Source organism: Dama dama, chromosome 11 (assembly GCF_033118175.1).
Source record: "Dama dama isolate Ldn47 chromosome 11, ASM3311817v1, whole genome shotgun sequence".
In the NCBI taxonomy this organism is placed as follows: Eukaryota; Metazoa; Chordata; class Mammalia; order Artiodactyla; family Cervidae; genus Dama; species Dama dama.
In genome coordinates, this window is record NC_083691.1 from 5,219,221 (window position 1) to 5,239,517 (window position 20,297).

Genomic DNA, 20,297 nt, shown 5'->3' on the forward strand with positions numbered 1-20,297 from the left:
CTAGAGCTAGGCCTCTTGCACCAACCAAACAGTTAGGCATGTTGTGAAAGCGAAGAAAGTCCTTGAAGGAAATTAAGTGCTGCTCCAGAGATCACATGAATGGTAAGAAAGAGAAAGCCTTCCTGCTGGTACGGAGAAAGTCTGGGTGGTCTGGATAGATCAGACCAGCCCAACATGCCCTTAAGCCAAAGCCTCATCCAGAGCAAGACCCTAATCTCTTCAATTCTGTGAAGGCTGACCAGGGTGAGGAGGCTGCAGAAGAAAATTCTGAACATAGCAGGGTTGGCTCATGAGGGTTCGGGAGAGAAGCCGTCTCATAACGGACAAGTGCAGGTGAAGCAGCAAATGCTGACGTAGGAGCTGCAGGAAGTCATCGAGAAGACCCAGCTCAGGTCATTTCATAGGGGAGGCTACACTAGACAGCAGATGCTCAGTGTAGAGGAAACAGCCTCCCCTGGAAGAAGATGCCATCCAGGCCTTTCATAGCCAGAGAGGAGAAGTCAGTGCCTGGCTTCAAAGCTTCAAAGGACAGGCTGACTCTCTTGTTAGGGGCTAACGCAGCTGGTGACTTGTAACTAAAGCCAGTGCTCATTCACCATCTGAAAATCCTAGGGCCCTTACGAGTGATGTGAACTCTACTCTGCCTGCACTCTGTACGTGGAACAGCAAAGCCTGGGTGACAGAACATCTGTTCACAGCATGGTTTGCTGAATACGTTAAGCCCACTGTTGAGACCTGCTGCTCAGAAGAGAAGATGCCTTTCAAAGTAGTGCTGCCCATGTAAAATTTACCCGGTCACCCACGAGCTCTGATGGTGATACTGATGTGCGATGAAATCAGCATTGTTTCCATGCCTGCTGACGTAACATAATCCCACCCCTCAAAGACCTTCATGCCAGCCCACAGATGGCCACTGCTTCTTGAGTATCTGCATACATACTGTTCACCTTAGAAACTACCCGTAACAGTGTTTTCTTCTTCAAATCCTAAGCCAACCTCCCCTGCGCCTCTTACGAGTTCAAGTGTAATGAAGGAGTATAAAAGATTCCCACCCCCAAACTTTTTATTGTGAGTTTCTAGAGGTAGTGTGTATGTTTTTTGTCACGTGTATTCGAAACTGTTATAAACATGACCCTCAGTCCCTAAATATTTCAGCATGCCTCAAAAGTGCCAACCTGATTACAGTATGATTGTCACACCCAAGAAGAGTAATAGTAAATTCCTTCTGATATGCAAATGACAGAAAGTGAAGAGGAAGCAAAGATCCTCCTGATGAGGGTGAAAGAGGAGAGTGAAAAAGCTGGCTTGAAACTCAACATTAAAACTAAGATCGTGGCATCTGGTCCCATCACCTCATGGCAAATAGAAGGCGGAAAAGCAGAATCTGTGGCAGATTTTATCTTCCCAGGCTCCAAAATCACTGCAGACAATGACCACAGCCATGAAGTTTAAAAGACATTTGCTCCTTGGAAGAAAAGCTGTGAGAAACCTAGACAGCATATATCTCGTAAGACTAATTTTTTTGGAACCAGGTCAATCAGGATTCATGTTTGCATTTAGCCATATGTCTCTGTAATCTTTGGTAACATTCTCAGTGTTAGCCTGAGTCAAACATGACCAGGTGTAGAAATAAGTAGTAAGTCTCCAACTTGCACGTAGAAAGGGTAATTGCAGGACCCGCCAATCAGCTCTGCCACCTGCGACTTCATGCTGACGTCCCCTTCTTTGTGAGATGTTCCACACATTCAAATTTTTCCTCCCTCTTTTGGCTAAGGTTTAGCTGCTTCTGGAGTCCTGGTGCAGAGCTCAGCAATACCCGTTGTTTTTGTCAAGCCTAAGCATAAATAGTTAAAGATGCGGTGAAAATAGCAATAGACAAGAAAAAAAAAAAATGGAAAGCTTTCCCCAGGGGCCCGTTGACGAGGGCTGCCCACCCGGCCTTCTCTGGCCACTCCTCAGAGTCATGCCCGTGGGGTCCGTCTGTGTGACGCGGCGGCTCAGGTCTCCCCAAGTGTTGCGGGATGATGGGTGTCCTAGTCTAACACCCAGCGGCAGAGGTGTCTTGCCAAACAGCAGCAGCTCGGCAGCTCCACTGCTGAGTGGAGGGTGGGGTGGGATGCCATTTTTCAGAGTTCAGGTGGCCCTTGTACGAGAAGCAGAGGCACGAACATGTTGATGGGCTGGAACCCGTCCCTGCGACGCCGTCCTCTTTCCGTTAAGGCCAGAGGATTGCGCGTGGTTTTGCTTGGCTCCTCCAGATGGTCAGATTTTATGTCTTAGATACTGAGTATTAAAAATGAGGCCTCTGACCACAAGGCCAGTCAGTGGCTCACGGGGTCCTTCATGAGAATGACGGGAATCCCAGAGAAAATGCTAGGGGAAAGCACAGTGCCTACAGACCCCACGGCCATCTGCCTGCTGTGTTCCCCACCCCAACTCCCCATGTGCCTCTCTGGGGCTTCTCTCCTCCTCCCCAAACGCCTGCTCAGCACTTCAGCCTCAGCTTGCCCGTCCTACCCTCAGGCCTTCCTGGCCCTTGTCCCCACCAGCACCCCAAGGACGAGGGCCTGGTTCCTGCTCCCCTTCAGTCCCCCGGAGAGGTGGCCCCAGGCGAAGACCTGGAGTGGCATTGAGATGCATGCTGGCCTGTGCCCCATCCCGCTGGCCCTGGGCCGTCCTCTCCTGGAGTACTGGCCGTCCGTGCGGTGGGCCTTGATGCAGATGAGTGAGGCCGTTACTCCTTCAGAGCTCTCAGTGGAACCTTCTTGATCTGCGTGCTTAATCCCTTCTACTTAACCAATGGAGCACCCAGAGAGCAGGGACTATCCTGAGGTCACACAGCTTATCAGCAGCAGAGTTGGAAACTGAGCTGCGTCCCGGTGTCCATCCACCCCCGGCCTCCTGTGGAGGGGTGGGAGTGGGTCTGGTCTTCACGTGGAGCTGCGGTCCAGGGAGGACTTGCTCGGGGAGCAACGGTACCACCCACACCCCACACACAGGGCCACGCTGCCTTGGCCCCAGGCACGTGGAGCCCCAGCCCTGTTGACCAACACAAATCACACCTCTTTCCAGGGCCCTGAAGTCGCCAGATGCTTCAGAGGCTCAGTCCGAAGAGGAGGTGGACGAGCTGTCCCTCATTGACCACAATGAGATCATGGCGAGGCTGACCCTCAAGCAAGAGGTGGGTTCCTCACAGGCCGGACGTGCAGCGTCTGGCCCAGAGAGAGGATGAGGGGGTGTTGAGAAGGGAACCTGGAAGTGACCCACACAGAAAGGCCACAGCCAAGTGCTGACCCTGGTGGCCCTGGGCTGTGGGCTGTGCACCCTCTTGTCCTGGCCCTGTGCCTGGGCCACTGCAGGTGCTCCAGGACGCTGGGCACACGGGCGACTGCCCGGAGGAAGTGTGCTATCCCCTTCTTCGACACTTGGAGAATGAGCTTGGGCAAGTGGCCTGTCCTCCGTAAGCCCCGGATGACAGGACTCTAGGGAGGCTGTTGTGAGCACGAAGCCCATGTGGGTGCTTGGCCTGGAGCCCTGTGTGCTGGGCCTCCTTAGGGCAGGGTGTTTTTATGTTGTCAGTGACAACCATCCATGTGTCTCTGCATGGGAGGCACAAGCCAATTAAGGGATTTCAGGCCTGGCCACAGCAGCCCGTGTCTTATCAGAAGCACCTCACTGGTGAACACGGTGCCCCAACCCATCACTGCCCGAGGAGCTGAGCTGAGACGGCTTTCCGCTCCCTGCTGCCCAGCAACCCTGGGGACTCGGGGGAACGGCTCCCAGTGACGGCCTTGACCACTCCCCAACGAGGTAGCCGTGTTCTACACACACAGACATGGCCCAGTCATAGCCCAGAGGAACCAAAAGGCGGGGGCTGGCTCTTCTGCAGAGAGAATGACGTGACTCTTGCTAGAAATTTCTTGAGAAAAAGCAGGTCCTAGGCGTCACTGCCCTGCCTTAGCTGGAAATCCAGGGCGCTCCCAGGACCCTGGGTTCCAGGGTTAAAGCCTGCCCTAGAGAGGCAGGCGCATCTCTGAGAGCGAGCGCTGGAGACACGCGGAGGCTGGCGTGGGGCGGACTCCTCCAGGATTACAGAGAGCAGCCTGGGCCTCCTGGGCCTGTGACAGCTCTTTCTTGGCTCCAGGCCAAGTTTATGGGTGAACGCCTCCTTTAGCTCCTAGGAAAGCATGACTTTTCCCTGAATAGACAGGCTGTGGTCAGTATAAGCCACACTGGCTATAACTGAGCATCTTTGTGACATATCTCACTCCTCTAAGGGCTCCCGGGAAGAACGTGTGTCGTGAGCAGTGTCCCTCCCCCCGAGAGCAGGTGTGGGTTCGGCAGCTCGCTGCAGCTCTCTGGAAGCAGCCTCCAGTCCTGCCTGCCTCCCCGTGGGCTCCCCGCCCCCTCCTCCCCTCTCTGACCTGTGGGCTGGAGAGCCGTCAGGGGCCAGGCCCCTGACCCAGCAGTGTCCTCGGCGCCCGCGGCCGTCTGTGGGGCGCCCCAGCCTCTGCACCGGGCCGGGCCGCTCCCGGAGCATGGGGGTGCGCGAGGACCTGGGGGTCTGTCAGCTCGCCCCTAAACCGACTCTCACGGCTGTACCCGGCCCCACACCCTCCTCTGCTGTGGTCCTGCAGGGCGACGACGGGCCAGACGTCCGTGGAGGGTCGGGCGACATCCTCCTCGTCCACGCCACAGAGACGGACAGGAAAGGTACGGCTGCCCCTGCGCAGAGTTCGCCGATGCTGGGGGCAGGGGGGGAGCCCCCCGTCCCACTGAAGCCCAGACACGCTTGGCCCTGGTGCCCTCCCCTCCAGCCCTGAGCGGGTCGGAGCTGCCGTCGCGGTGCTGCTGGCTCACTGTAGGGGGCGCCGCTGGGGGACGGGTGGCCCGCACTCAAAGCCAGCGCCTGGGCACCCCGGCTGTCTCTCTTGAGTGGGTCCTCTGTGTGCAGGTAGTGGGGCCCCTGCCTCGTCTTGGGGCGAGTTTCTGGGGCAGAGCTCAGCACCTGCGGGCACTGCAAGGACAGTGTCCGAATAACAGCTTGACGCGGCGGTGAAGTGTTGACGTACAGGGAGCGTTTATTCTACTTTTCCTGATGTTTCCTGACGGCTGCACTGGGCGCATCTCTCTTCCTCTGGGAGCTTCGTGGGCAGACACTCTGTCCAGTCCCACAGCAGCGGTACCGACACCGGGCAGGGCTCCCCGCCCTCAGCACGGAGACACCCGGTTCCCGCCCCGGTCCCTCGGGAGGGCGAAGAAGCAGGGCCTGTCTCTCTGCTGGCGAAGGCGGTCTTTCCAGGTTGTGTTCTGCTGGGGGGGGCCTGTGAGGCCAGCGCCCGTGACCTTGGTCAGGCAGGAGGGGCCGCACACATGCCCACAGCTGGGCCCGCCTCCCCCCACGTCCATTTCCTTTTTACATTTTTTTTTCTTTTTACGTTTTTTAAATTGTCAGAAAGATGATGGAACAGCGGTGTTAAAGTAAGGAGTGGAGGAATTGAAACACCTCAGTCTTGAAACCCTAACCCCCCAATTTCATGTTTGTATTCGACCTGGTCCTTGCATCTTGACAGCAGGTTTCCCCAAGTATGTCGCCCAGATGGAAAATTTTAAATTAGGAAGTACCAGAGTAATTGTTTGCATTGCTGAAAATTTGAAAAACAGAGAAAAAGAAGAAACAGCTCCCAGACTTTCCGCAGCCATGCTGTTGCCCTCCAGGCTTCTTCTGACCCAAGCACAGCATGGTCCTGGAGACCCTGGGTTTAACCCTGGCCCGGCGGCCGCTAGCCTCTACCTGGCCTCAGCAGACTTAGCTTTGTGAAGGGGTTAGGTGCCCTGTGGGTGTGAAGGTTGCATGAGCTGAGATGAAACACGCCTGGCACATAGGAACTGCTCGAGGAGTCTCCGTTTGCAACCCCGGGACAGCCCCTGCTGTGCCCCCTGCAGTGCCCCCTCCCCCACGCCTGCTGCACTGGCAGGAGCTCCGCCCTCACCCCGGTCTCTGTCTGGGAGTGAGAGGCTGAATGGGGGCCAGCTCCCGTCCTCAGCTGTGAGCAGGGAGCCGCTGACCTGCCGGGTGCCGTGGGCTGAGGCCCAGGCCAGAGGGGGAGCCCAGCGGGCAGAACGGCCTAAGACCTTCCAGCTGGTGCCGACTGCCTGGGGAGGCGGCCCCGCTGCCCCCGGGGGCTTCCGCTAGCTTTTCTCCATGGAGGGGTTTTGAGGCTCCAGTCATTTGTCCCCAGGATGGACGCTGAGTTAAAGGCCCCGGGCCATAGCAAACTCTTCGGGCAGGGGCCGCCTGCGGACCAGAGACCACCCACTGGCTGGAGGTCCCGGGCTCAGGGTGCAGCCCCAGACCCCTTCTTCCAGAAGCAGGCCTTGGCTGGTGCTGGACCCATCTCTGCTTCCTCATCGCTCTTTGAACAGAAGCCCAGTCTCGACAGCAGTGGGGTGGTGTTGGGGGGTGGTGCTTGGAGTCCAGGAGGGAGCCCGAGCCCAGTGCCCCCGCCCTGAGCCCTCCTCAGGTCACCGCTCCGCTGGCCAGGCGCCCCCACCTCCCCGCAGCCAGCTCAGACACGGGTGCAGAGGGGGCTTCTCCCCTCAGTGTCCTGGGGGTGATCAGGGAGGGCAGGGGACAGGAGCCAGGGCTCGACCAGGTGGGGCTGCTCAGCTGGAGAAGGGGTCCTTGAGGCCTCCCCGCAGTGAGTCAGGGGTGGGATGAGAGAAGACAGCGGACAGTGGTCTGTGTCCAGCAAGTGCACGCTCAGCCTCACGAGGAGGGCCATAGCCTCATGGGGAGGACCACAGACTTGGGAGTCAAATCCAGACTCAAACCTTAGCTCCAGCACAGGCTAACCTGAAGTTCACCAGCTTGACCAGGTCCTTGGTCTCCAGGAGGGACCTGCATTTAAAACTCCCTGATTTTTCCCTCAGTACTGGAGACTGCCTGGTTAGGAGGGTGTGTCACAGCTTAAATAAACGGGCTGTTGTGAATCTGGAAAGGTTGGGATTCCCCTGCGAGAACCAGCCCCTCCAAAGGGAAGGAGAGGTGTTGGGTGGGAGTGGCAGCCTGAGGCCCACCCTCCTCTGGCACCAGAGCCTGCAGCCCGGAGTGTCCAGCGGCATGCCAGGAGGAGCCCCAGGCCTTTCCCTCAGTCTTACTGTGTGGAGACTCCCACAGCGGTTGCTCCCGGGTGCTGCCGCCCCCAGTGTTACCTGTCACTTAGCTGCAGAGCCCTGCTGATGGCTCTGAATTGTGTTCTCTCTGCCCGTGATGGTTAAGACCTGAATCAGCAAGTCTTCGGGCAAAGAAGAGGACCTCAGTGTCTGGTCAGAGAGGGAAGCACATCCTGCAGCGGGAGTGCTGCCCGTCGGTGCCCGCACCAGCGGCGGGCTGGCTGATCCGTTCCTTGTTCCTCCCTCCAGATCTGGTGTTGTACTGCGAGGCCTTCCTGACAACCTACAGGACCTTCATCACGCCCGAGGAGCTCATCAAGAAGCTGCAGTACAGATATCCTTGCCCGTCCTACCCTCCTTCCCAGAGCCCTCTGCAGGCTGAGGGGCAGTGCTCAGCCCAGCTCTGCATGTCCCGGCTTGGGGCCTCTGGCCAGGCTCCTCTGCGCCTCATTCCTGTCTTGAGGGGGCCGAGTGACGTTGCGTGATGTGCTTGAACAGAGAGTGCTGCCTGGTGGCCGTTGTGATCACTGGGTGATTCTGAGACAGAAGGACCTGATACACCCTGAGGGCCTCCCAGGTGGAGCCAGCAGTAAAGAACCCACCTGCAGTGCAGGAGACGTGGGCTCCACCCCTGGGTCTGGGAGCTCCCCTGGAGAAAGGCATGGCAACCCACTCCAGTGTTCTTGCCTGGAGAATCCCATGGACAGAGGAGCCTGGCGGGCCACAGTCCATGGGGTCGCAGAGTCGGACACGAGTGAGCACAGTGCACCCTGAGAGGGAGCGTGTGGGCCCCGGGGGACCCAGGTCACTGGCCCATGCGGCCTCTGGGAGCTGAGCCCCGGGCGCCGGGGGTGACAGGTGCGGAGTGCACGGGACGTGAGGGCGTCAGTGAACAACCCCGGGCAGGCCTGGCCCTGCCACCTGCCAGCAGGCCCAGCAGTGGACAGAAGCTCAGCGTCCACGCCGCAGTCAGCGCCCGCCCCACGGGCTTGCCCTTCAGATACGACACCCACCAGCAGTGGCCGAGGAAGACCCAAGGCTGGCAGAGACCCGCTCGGTTGCCTCTTTCTCAATGCAGTCTTGCCCCTCCTGCTGAGGCTGACCTGCAGCTCCTGTCCCAGGAGTGGGTCCCCTCCAGGCCTTGTCCTGCGTCACAGCCCGTGGCTGCCACCTGCTGGACAGCCCAGCCCAGGGCGGGCAGTCCTGAGTCCTTCAGCTCTCCCCTCCCTCCCCAGTGCCCAGACGCCCCCCACCCGGCCTCTGCCTCCCCTGTCTCTGGCCCTCCTCTCTCCCCTGATCCGCCTCGGGGTCCCGGTCCCTCAGAACAGTCCGGCCCACACACAGACTTCATGCCTTCCAGCCTCACACCTGCAGTGGCCACAATCCTGGCTCAGTGAGTGACAGTGACTCACACCTGCTGAGAACCTCCTGGTGTTGGTTACGGAGCAGAGCGACGCACGGGTGACCTCACTCGCTCTGATACCGTTTTATGTACTTAATGTCACTGTCTGTAAGGCGGTGTCCTAATACTGTTCCACACCATGTGTAATTAGGGAAAGCGAGATTCAGAGAGGGTGGTGGGACCCATGCGGCAGTGTGGAGGGAACGCACCCACACCCAGGACTCCCAGACCCAGCTTCTCAGCATCTACCCTGCGTGGCTGCTTCAGGCGTCTCAGCAGACAAGTCACAGCACCAAGCCCCTGAGCACAGCTGGCTGGCAAGCCCTCACTGCGGCAGGCCCCAGCACGGCCCCTGGATGTGACTCCTCCTGAGTGTATTTCTAGAGAGCAGGTGGGAGGGAGCCGAGAAGGGTCCAGAGATGGCAAACTCAGGAGGGCAGCCAGAAGCCATGATGCCCCAGGGCAGTGGGTCTCCAGAGCTGAGGAAGACCAGGGGATGGATGACGAGGGTGGAGGACGACCTGCCCCGCCGGGCTGTGGGCTGCCCCCATGGAGCCACTTCCCTCTGCCTGAGCCCAGGAGGCAGCTGTGGGTCAGTGTATCTCAGGGACCTTGGGTCCACCCCGGTATGCAGGGGACGGCTCTGCAGGCAGGAGAGGCTGGTGGTCGAGAGCGCTCCTCAGGGTCAGACGGGTGCCCCACCTCGCCCTGCCGCCCCACACAGGCCTCCGCCCTCCCCATGTTCCCAGAGTTTGCTCAGGAAGGGGTCTGGAGGAGGGCAGCCCTCCCCCAACATCGCCACCGCTGCCCGCGAGGACGGCTGTTTCTTTAACTCGGGTTCCACGTACGAGAAGTTCTCTCCTTTTGCCGACACATTCAAGAAGCGTGTGAGCAAGAACACGTTTTTCGTGCTGGTGCGGGTGGTGGACGAGCTCTGGTGAGTCCTTCCGCCCACATGAGGGCAGGCTGTGGGTGTTGGGGTCCCCGTTGGGGTGCAGGCTTCCCCAGAGACATAAGCCTCCCGTCACATTTCCACCTGCATCTCCTGGGTCACCTGCCCACCGCCCTGCCCGGGGTCCTGGCTGGTTCACTCCTGCCAGCTTCAGCAGGAGCCCCAGGAGGATGACCTGGCCCCTCAGACCCAGCCGGCCCTGACTTCCTCATGGGGGCCATGCCCTCGGCCACCAGCGTCTGTGGGGAGCTACTCCTGCCCTCCGCAGCTGTCCCTGCTCCGCTGCGTGGCACTTGGCCATTTCCCTTCATTTAACACACGCAGAGCATGAGGTCCCTTTCCTGTATCCAGAGCCCCCCCCCCCCCCGCCCTGCCCTCAGGGAGGTGACCTCAGTGACCGCAGGGTGGGGCTGGGACACACTGTGTGTGGAGGAAGTGCGGCGGGGGGTGTCCTGGGGGGTCCGGTCTGCAGAGCCCGGACGGCTTCCTGACCCATCACCCCATGGGGCCCGGAGCTCCTCTGGGGCAGGATTTGTCTCCAAGCCCAGGCCCAGCATGGCCCCTTGTGCTAGTCCAGTGCCTCCAAGCATCCCCCGAGAGGACGGCAGTTACCTGCCACCACGGGGTCTCTGCCGCTCCCTTCCCACCAGTGGTTCCCCAGCTCTGCTGCGGGGTGTCCCGTGGCCCTCAGGGTCTTGGGGGTTTCAGGACTGGTGCCAGCAGCCCTTCTGCTTGCCTCCTGTGCCGCCCCGCGTGGCCCTTGGGCTTCTAGCCTGGTGGAGCTGACAGAAGAGATCCTGAAGCTGCTGATGGAGCTGGTCTTCCGCCTGGTGCGCAGCGGGGAGCTCAGCCTGGCACGCGTGCTCCGCAAGAACATTCTGGACAAGGTCGATCAGAAGAAGCTGCTCCGGTGTGCCAACTCCGACCAGCCCCTGGCGGCCCGGGGCGTGGCAGCCAGGTGAGCCCCCGCCATGCGCCCAGCTGCTCCTGGCCCCCTCTGCAGAGAGGTGCCAGCAGCTGCCGCTCCTGTTTCACTCAGCGCACCCCCTCCCTGGCCCCACGGCCGGTTCTGAGCGGGCCTGTGATGGGGTGCCTCAGGGCCGGCCACGGGGGTGCCCAGGCTGGGCCTGTCTTCCAGGGTGGTGATGTGTGGGCCATCCCATTTTAACAGGAAGTGGGGTGGCAGAGCATGTGTGGGCATCCCAGGACGGGGCAGGAGTGCCTTTCAGGCTGTGATCAGCAGCGAGTTCTTTCTGGTGCTAATATAGCAACTGTTACCAGTAATTCTCAAACGCCCCCATGCCACCCTGACCATTCTGAGAATCTGTGTACAGGTTCCAGTCTGCTACCCGCCCCTCTCCCACGGCCGTGGGAGTCTGTTGGTGTATCACCTCCTCATTGGCATCTCGGTCTCTGTGTGGCTGTGAAGCAGGTCGTGTTCCCTCAGCTCTGAGGCCTGCAAGGGGGCCCCCACCGTACCGTCCACCGGCCGCTCATCTAGCGCCTCTGTCTTCCAGGCCCGGGACCTTGCACGACTTCCACAGCCATGAAATAGCTGAGCAGCTGACTCTGCTAGATGCCGAGCTCTTTTATAAAATAGAGGTACGGCCGTGCGTGGGGCTGGGGGGCCCGTCCCTGGCCCGGGTGAGCGCCGCTGCTTGGCGCTGAGTGAGAGGAGCTGCTGCTCCCAGCAGAGCCGGAGGGCCCAGGTTCTAGCTGGTTCCCCTGCTTTTTCAGATTCCTGAGGTTTTGCTTTGGGCCAAAGAGCAGAACGAGGAGAAGAGCCCGAACCTGACCCAGTTCACGGAGCACTTCAACAACATGTCCTACTGGTGAGACGGGCCTCGGCGCGTACCCTCCTGCGGGCCCCATGGTGCCTTCAGAGCGCGCCCATGGCCGGGGGAAGGGGGAGCCCCTTCGTCCCTCCCCGCTCCTTCTGGAGCCCTGTGGGCATTCACTGCGCCCCAGAGGCGGGGCAGGACAGAGCGTGTTCTGCACGTTGAGAAGGGCCCCCTGGGCACCAGCTGAGGAGGACTCGACCAGGACTGATTAGTAATGTCTGCCATCGATGGCGGCAGAGGGTCTTAGCTTTGTCATCCTGCCCTGCTCATGGCCCCCTGGCCCCAGGGCTGATCTGCACACTGACTCTGCCTGAAGAACAGCAGAGTGGCTCTGTTAATACTTTATCTAGCCTTAACCTCTTAGAGCAGGGTGAAGCCCCACAGAGCATCTATGATGTAACACAGCAGAGCCGCGGGCTCCACAGTGGGACTCAGGGTGCCCACAGCCTCTCGGCTCCGATAGAGGACGGTGAGGGCATGGCGGCCAGCAGGCTCATCCTGACCCACACACAGCCCATCGCCAGCACCAGGGAGCATCTGGGACTTTTCAAGCGCTCTGAAGACAGCGTGCTGGGGAAAGCGGGGCCTCCCCTTGGCCTGCTCCCCTCCACTCCCCCAGAAGCCTCTTGCTCCTCAGCACGCGCTTGGTGTAGCTGCCCCGCAGAGCCCCAGGCGGTTTCCGGTCCACGCAGCCCTGAGCACCGCCGCCAGCTGCCCCTTGCTGGGCACTGGGCCTACAGACACACCCCTGGGTCCTGCCTAAGAGGGTGGGTGGGGCCCTTCAGGGCCCGTGCCCCGACAGGTCAGATGAGGGGCACTTCCTCTGGGCAGCACAGGGTCGAGGCCACCATGAGGTCCTTGTGCGAGCCTGGCCTTGGGCTGCGGCTGAGGTTCTGGGAGGTGGCCTCCTTGTGGCCTGCATGGTAGCCTCTCAACCCACACGCCCCCTCACCTCCCGAGCTGATCCTGAGGCCGGTCACAGGCTGTTTCCAGCCGCCCTGGTGCTCAGGGTCAGCGCTCACCAGGAACGCCCCCATCCGTGCAGTTAGAGGTCCCCATCCTGGAGTTCAGCACTGGGCCCCTGGTGGGCAGGGGCTCATGGCCAGCGAGTGCAGGCGCCCACCTCCCACAGCCGCCAGGACCAGCCAGAGGCCCGGAGACGAGTCACTCAGCCGTCCTTCTCCCCTCGGTCTGCGCAGGGTCCGGTCGATAATCATGTTGCAGGAAAAGGCCCAAGACAGGGAACGGCTGCTCTTGAAGTTCATCAAGATCATGAAGGTAACTTGGGGCCCCCTCCCCAGCGGCGACCCCCCCGCCTGTCCCTGCCCACCCTCACAACCGCCTCCCCCCCTCCTCGCAGCACTTACGGAAGCTGAACAACTTCAACTCCTACCTGGCCATCCTCTCAGCGCTGGACTCGGCCCCCATCCGCAGGCTGGAGTGGCAGAAGCAGACCTCAGAGGTGGGCGGGCGCCGCCTGGTCTCCAGGCACTGGGCCCTGGGGTGCGGGAGGCAGTGCCCGGGTCGCCCGCCCCGCAGAGCCGTGCCCAGGCCCAGCTTCCCCAGGGGCTGCTGCAGGCGGGCCGTGTGAGGCACGGGTGTCCCGTGACCAGGCCAGACTTGCTGTCAGGTGGAGCGCTTCAGGGAGAAGGGGTGCTGAGCGAACACGTGACCGAGTGGCCTGGCCCAGCCAGGGATCAGCACCGAGGTGGTGCTGGTCACCCTGAGACCTGAGTAGGAGTGTCCTGGGAAGGGAGGGGAAGTCCCCTCAGAGGGGACAGGGCACAGGACAGAGGCCAGGGTGGCCACATCACAGGAGTCCTGGGGCACCTTCACCCTGGCGTGGAGCTGCTCCTGGGGACGCGAGGCAAGGCCCACGGGGCTGGGTGTTAGCCGGGCTCCCTGGGAGTCGTCTCCCAGCAATATAAAGGGACAGTTATGAGACAGTAGTGTCTAGAGAAGTGGGACATTACCCCCAGCTGCTCCAGGAACACATAAGAGGGCCTGAGAAGGTAGGGAAGGCTTCCTGGAGGAGGTGACACATCAAGGTGCGAGGCATGTGACAGGTGACGGGGCACAGCCCACCCAGCGTGCAGAGCAGCGAGGTCACCGCCCTCCCCGGTGGGCTCTGCCTTGTGTGTCGGGAGGCAGGAAGGCAGGCTCAGGGCAGCAGCACGGCCCGGCCTGCGGCGCTGAGCACAGCCAAGCAGCAGCCTGAGCAGTCCCGCGGCCGTGTCCACAGCAGGCCTGGCCTGCCTGCGGCCGGGGCAGGGGGGCCTGGCTCTGGGTTGGCTCTCGGTGTTGTTGCCGCGCTCATGGATGGCACGTCCTCCCGACAGGGCCTGGCCGAGTACTGCACGCTTATCGACAGCTCGTCCTCTTTCCGTGCCTACCGGGCTGCCCTGTCGGAGGTGGAGCCACCCTGCATCCCTTACCTGTGAGTACAGCCTCCCCCAGGGTCCCCTCGCTCGCTGCCCCGCAGACAAACCCACAGGGAGAGGTTTCCAACCTGAATGCTCTGCTTGTGTTTAACTTAAAACGTGCTCCTTGTTAGACGGTGGAGACGAGTGAGGGTCCAGTGACAAGGGCTCGGTCTCCCCACCTCCCCATCCCTGAGCGGGTGCGGGCGCACATGTGGACAGGCGTGTGGCACCGTGGTCTGTGCAGCTGCCCCGGGCCTGGCCGCACCTCACAGCAGCCCGAGGTCCCTCCAGTCTCCCCATGGACCCTGGGGGTGCCTGGCTGAGGCAGCTCTGGATGGGTCCCCCTGTGGGCCGGGACAAGGGTAGGCGTTTTCACCAAAAAGAATCCATGGCACGTATGCTTGGCAAACAGCAGGAAAAATCAGAGCTAAGTGGGTTTCTTGTGCATGTCAGATCCTTTAGTAGGGTAGCGGACAGCGAGGACTTCCGAGAGAGGGCCAGGAGCCTGCGCAGTGACCCGGGGCCAACTGTCCAGGGGCACGTCCCGCAGGCCTCCGCCCTCAGAAACGCAGCTCCTAGAGCTTACAGCCCCTCCTCGCCTCCGTCCCACCCTGACGGCCCGTCCCCAGTGGGAGAGCCGCCCCGCCCCTCGTCAGGTGGCTTCACGCCCTCTGTGAGAGCACGTGACCGCACCCCTAACCCGGGGGATTGACCGCCGCCACCACCGAGTTCGGGGTTCTGTTCTCCCGTCCCTGTAACCTGTACCCGGTGGACCGGGGCTCTGCCGGACCAGCACAGGGGTTGCGGGGCTCCCTACGTAGCAGGCAGGCCTGAGCCCGCCTTCCCAGAGCCCCAGAGCCTGGGAGTCAGGAGTTCCCGCCAGAAGCAGCACAAGCACCCAGACACGCTTGTGGGGCGCCAGCCCGCACGCCCGCTGCCTCCTCCTGAGCTGCCCCCAGGGTGCTCAGCGGCGTGCCCGCCCCCAGGGGCCTCATCCTGCAGGACCTCACCTTCGTCCACCTGGGGAACCCAGACCTCATCGACGGGAAGGTGAACTTCTCCAAGCGCTGGCAGCAGTTCAACATCCTGGACAGCATGCGCTGCTTCCAGCAAGTGTGAGTGGCCGTCCCGGGCGTCCCAGCCCTCCTGACTCAGGGCTGGGGGGTCTCCCTGGGGCCCGAGCAGAGGGGAGCCCCTAGCTCTGAGGACCAGCGGGGGCACCCCTGCCCCGTGAGTTCGCTGGGGCGGTGGGGGATCCCGGGGCTGTGTGGCCCTCATGGCCGCCCCCTCCTCCCTCAGGCACTACGACATCCGGAGAAACGATGACATCATTAACTTCTTCAACGACTTCAGTGACCACCTGGCCGAGGAGGCCCTATGGGAACTCTCTCTGAAAATCAAACCCAGGAACATAACCAGGAGGAAGACAGACAGAGAAGAGAAGACCTAGGGGCGGCTGCTGCGGGCGAGGAGAACGCCCGAGAGAGGCGCAGGGCCGCTCCGAGGCTGAAGGGACTGTGGACCTGTGTGGTGGCAGTGGCCCGTGTCCCGGCCGAGGAGCCCCAGCCCAGGCGGGCCCCTGCGGTGCCGGGCGGGCGTCCGGAGCCCACGGCCGCGGCGGAGCCACAGGCGGCTCTCATGGCCGAGCTGTGACCCAGCGGTCTGGGTTTGGTTGGGGTTCTGCTTCCGCGCCGTCTTCCACTCTGCCTGTGTCCCCTCCCCGAGCCCGGGAGCCGCAGAGCATGTGGTCAGCAGACCGAGGGACGGAGGGACAGGGTGCCATCTGAGTCTGCTGTCGTGACACGGGGCAGGGGCCCGCGGGCCGGGGCTGCCCACCCGGTGACCATGGATGACCGGGCCTGCAGGCAGGCGGGCGGGCAGGGAGACCGGGCAGACTCCTCTCACTTCCCATGCGCTGCTTTTTCAACGGAGGATGGGGGCGCTGCTCACCTGGCCCGGAAAGGTACGACAGGGGGCCCCTCAGCAGCCCGGAGCTAGGGCTCCGCTCACGGTACCGGCCCGCCCTGGCCGGGCCCAAGCAGCCACCGTGTCAGTCCTGTTTCGCCCCTTTGTCTCCCCCTGCCCTCACCCCAGGAGCTGGGCAGGCAGGCCGTGACCCCCCCCCAAGGATGACTCCAGCTAAGCAGGGCCATTGCTCTTGGTGAGTCCCTTCAGAGAGCGGAGGGCGGGCCAGCGGCCCCACCTCTGTCGCTTGCCGTGTGCCTTAAACTCCAGCTCCTTCGGGCTCCCCTCCCACCTTGTCCCCAGCCTGCTGGGGCCAGATGGGCTGCTCTTCAGCCCTTTCTGCCGCGAGGCCGGCTCTACCGTGGGAGGACAGGGTCCCAGCTGTGAAGCCCCGCCCGCAAGGCCTGGCATCTTCAGGGGAAGGTGCTTTCACCCTGTGCTTCCCCCAAGCCACTCCCGCTACTGAGGCTGACAATCCGAGGCGAGGCCAGTGGGGGCTCACGGAGGCGCCCACCAGACTCCATGCCAGCCAGGCCTAGGCGTGCGGGCACCGCCCCCCTTCTGGTTGGTTTCACATCACTGAGTGCCCGCTGCTCCCGGGTTTGGGACTCAGGCCGGCAAACAGCAGGCTTGGTCCAGGCTTAGCCCAGTTTCAGCAGAACGAAAAGAGTGGAAGCAATCTCTGTTAACTATTTAAAGAAACAGCCCTGTCACTCCGAGTCCTTCGTGGGTTTCTGAACGGTTTTTATCGAGCAGCCGTCTGTCCTGTATGCAGAGGGGAGGAGTCTGAAATGTCAGCCACGACCCCTCAGCAGCGATCCTTGGGCGGAACGCGTCACTTTATTATTTAAGGAGTGTGTGTGTAGAGTCGCTGTTTATGAACAGTACTGTGTGTGGGGTTGGGTTTTAGTTTGTTCTCGCTTTTTCGAGTCCTCTCATTTCAGCCTTCCTCCCACCTCCCTCCTGGCCTGGCCGGCTCTGCTGACGCTACTGTGTGGGCCAGGGGCCGGCGAGGCCAGGTGACCCCCCTGTGTGAGGACAGCAGGTGCAGTGTGCGTTTTAACTTATTGGGCTCAGGGTTCCCCACCTCCACCTCCTGGAGACCCATCCCTGGCTCTGGGCGCTGCCAGCCTGGCTGTGTGGTTTGTCTGGCTTAGGGGCCAAGTCAGGTGTACGAGGCAGCCTGTGTGACAAAGACACGCTCGGGAGCATTCGGTTCCCTGCGGGGCCCCTCCACACCTGTGGGTGGGTCAGGGTGAAGGCAGGCATGTGCCAGGTCCAAATTAGACCCCGATTCTGAGCAGCGCCTCCCCCACCACCTCCCAGTGTTATTACATTGTAATATATCCCCTACTAGACTAACCGGCTGATCGTGGCATCTTCCTGCAGACATTTCAAACCTGTAACTTTTATATGAAAGGAAATAAACACGGATGAAAGCCGCGGCCGCCTGTGTGTGCACCGCATGCCGCGTGTGTCAAACCGACCATCCGAGCTGTCTCCTTTCTTTGATCACCCTGAGGGCAGGAGGGGTGAGGGGCCTTCTGTCCCCACACTGTGGCCCCTTCTCAGCCTCCGCAGTTTCTGCACGTGGAAGGGGCAGCAAGGACAGCTCTACCTGACGAGGTCTGTGCGCGCTCAGCAGGTCACACCTGGAACGGCATGTTACGCCTGAGCCTGTATCGCCTACCGAGCACTCTGCAGTCGGCTTTACCTCATAGATCCTCTCAATTTGAAAATCATACAAGTAAAATACTATAACCCAGAAAAGCACTACAAAGAAGAGAGAGATGCTCGACATGAAAGAAATTAAATTGAGTTGGAAATCCACTCACAAACATCAGGTCCAGACAGGCTTAACAGCTACTTTATACTGAACAGGCAGCTTCAATCTTAAGCAAACGCCCTTGAGAACAGAAGGGGAAACCACCTCGTATGAGTAGAATACAACCTGGACGCCAAATCCAGATGAGGACTGGAGAGTTACAGGTCATCTTAGCAACCCAAACCAGCAGTATGTTAAAATCCGTACTCCCCGTTGGGCTCATCTCAAATGCATGGAGTGATCAGAAACTAGTCAATGTATGTGACCCCTTATCTGGGCATTCCCACCTGGGACACCTTTCCTTCCTGGGGAAGTAAGACCAGGTATGCCTTCTCCACGTGTACTTTCTCTACCATGGCATACTTCAAGATTCCCAGTGTGGAGATGGCAGGACCCTGATTGGAGGCAACCCAGTCAGGAACCACTTCCACTGTTCCATACTGGGCTTTACATGAATCGAAAAATGAACTTGTGCTAATAATTAAGCTGCTGAGATTTTAGGGTTTATAAATTTTCACAACATGGCCTAGCCTCTCCTGAATAAATAAATTAACAGATTGAAGGAACATCGCATAATCACTTCAGTACTCAGAAAGACCGGTTTAAAAAAAAATTAAAACACCAGCTCCTAAAATAAGTAGAAATCAGAACTTCCTTAGTCTGATAAAGGTTACTTTCTAAAATCCTAAGCAAACATTATACTTAATGATGAAATATTCAGACAAGTTCCTTTAAAATAGAACAAGGTAAGGACCCCACCATCACTTTGTCTTTCATTGTTATACTGCAGATACTAGCTAATTTAAGAGATTACTAAGAAAACCAAGGCAGTTAACTGTACAAATCAAAAAACTACACATGTCCCCATATACAGTGAACTGCATGGACTCAGGAGCCTGGTGGGCTACAGTCCATAAGGTTTCAGAGTCAGACACACCTGAGCACACACACAGGCACTAGAAAACATCCCCAAAATATACAGCTTACACCAACATCACAACGCTTAAAATACTAGGAATAAACCCAATAAAAGATGCGCAAGACCTTATAGGGAAAAGAGATTTGTAAGTGTTTACTCACCCAAATAGCACCTAAATATACAAAGCAAATATTAACAGACCTAAAGAGAGACTAAACAGCAATACAGTAACAGTAGGGAACTTTTAACAACTCACACTTACATCAATGGCTAGATCATCCAGACAGAATCAATGAGGAAAAACATTGGCCTTAAACATATTTGATCAGATGGACTTAGAGATCCATACAGGGCATTCCACCCAAAAATAGAATACACTGTTCTAAAGGCACGTGGAACATTCTCCAGAACAAATAACACATTAGGCCACAATCTTCTTAAATGTACGAAGATGGAAATCATATCAAGCGTTTTTGCCAAGCACAAGGGTATAAAACTAAAGATTACAAGAAAATGGGAAAATCCAAAAACATATGGAAATTAAATAGTATACTGCTGAAAAACTATGAGTTCAAAGAAAATAAAAGGTAACTTTGAGGAGAATGAAAATACAACATACAACAATTTACAGGATGCAGCAAGAGCAGTTTTAAAAGGAAAATTCATAATAATAAACACCTAAATCAAGAAACAAAAAGCTCAAACAAGGAACTAGAATGAATGAAACCTAAAGTTAGTAGAAAGTGAAGTGAAGTCGCTCAGTTGTGTCTGACTCTGTGACCCCATGGACTGTACCCCACCAGGCTCTTCCGTCCATGGGATTCTCCAGGCAAAAATACTGGAGTGGGTTGCCATTTCCTTCTCCAGGAGATCTTCCCGACCCAGGGTTTGAACCAGGGTCTCAAGCACTGTAGGCAGATGCTTTACCATCTGAGCCACCAGATCAGAGTGGAAATATCAAATTAATGTGGCACTAGTAGAGAACTTGCCTGCCAGTGCAGGAGATGTAAGAGATGCTGGTTTGATCCCTGGGTCAGGAAGATCCCCTGGAGGAGGGCATGGCAACCCACTCCAGTGTTCTTGCCAGGAAAATCCCATGGACAGACAGAGCCTGGTGGGATATGGTCCATAGGGTCACAAAGAGTTGGACACAACTGAAGCCAACTTAGCATGCACACAAAGAGACAATGGGAAAGATCAATAAAACTAAGAACTGGCTCTTTGAAAAGATAAAATGGATAAACCTTTAGCTAAACTCACCAAGAAAAAAAACGGAGGACACGAAATCAAATGAAAGAGGAGCTATTACAACTGATATCACAGAAATACAAAGGCTCAAAAGAGACTACTGTGAACAATTATATGCCAACAAATTAACAAATTTGACAACCTAAAAGACAAATTCCTAAACACACACAACCTATCAACGCTAAATCGAAGAAAATCTGAACTGTTTACTAGTAAAGAAATTGAATCAATAATCAAAAACTTTTCAATGAAAGTCTGAGACCACGTGGCCTCACTGATGAATACTACCTAACATTCAGAGAAGAAATAATAATATTAGTTCTCAAACTTTTCCAAAAACTAGAGGAAGAAACACTTCCAAATTGTTTTTTTTTTTTTTTTTTTACAAAGCCAGCATTACCTTGACATGAAAACCAGATGAGACTGCCACAAGAAAATTACAGGCCAATATCCCTAAGGAACATAAGTGCAAAAATCCTCAACAAAAAATATTAGAAACAAAATTCAACAATGCAGTAAGAGGATCATATATCATTATCAAGTTGG

At 58.2% G+C, this 20,297-nt stretch overlaps 1 protein-coding gene across 6 annotated transcripts in view; it reads left to right on the forward strand.

Moving 5' to 3' along the window:
* The window catches only part of LOC133064366 (rap guanine nucleotide exchange factor 1), a 136,710-nt gene extending 119,464 nt beyond the window's left edge, over positions 1–17,246 (forward strand). For all 6 annotated transcript variants that reach the window (XM_061154349.1, XM_061154355.1, XM_061154351.1 and 3 more), the window contains 12 exons: positions 3,073–3,181; positions 4,638–4,713; positions 7,426–7,510; positions 9,423–9,515; positions 10,303–10,488; positions 11,048–11,132; positions 11,268–11,362; positions 12,571–12,649; positions 12,732–12,833; positions 13,711–13,808; positions 14,781–14,909; positions 15,094–17,246. In XM_061154349.1, coding sequence (XP_061010332.1) covers positions 3,073–3,181; positions 4,638–4,713; positions 7,426–7,510; positions 9,423–9,515; positions 10,303–10,488; positions 11,048–11,132; positions 11,268–11,362; positions 12,571–12,649; positions 12,732–12,833; positions 13,711–13,808; positions 14,781–14,909; positions 15,094–15,244 — 1,288 coding nt within the window. In that variant the 3' untranslated portion in view covers positions 15,245–17,246. The remainder of the gene's footprint in view (positions 1–3,072; positions 3,182–4,637; positions 4,714–7,425; positions 7,511–9,422; positions 9,516–10,302; positions 10,489–11,047; positions 11,133–11,267; positions 11,363–12,570; positions 12,650–12,731; positions 12,834–13,710; positions 13,809–14,780; positions 14,910–15,093) is intronic.
* Positions 17,247–20,297: the final 3,051 nt, after the last annotated feature.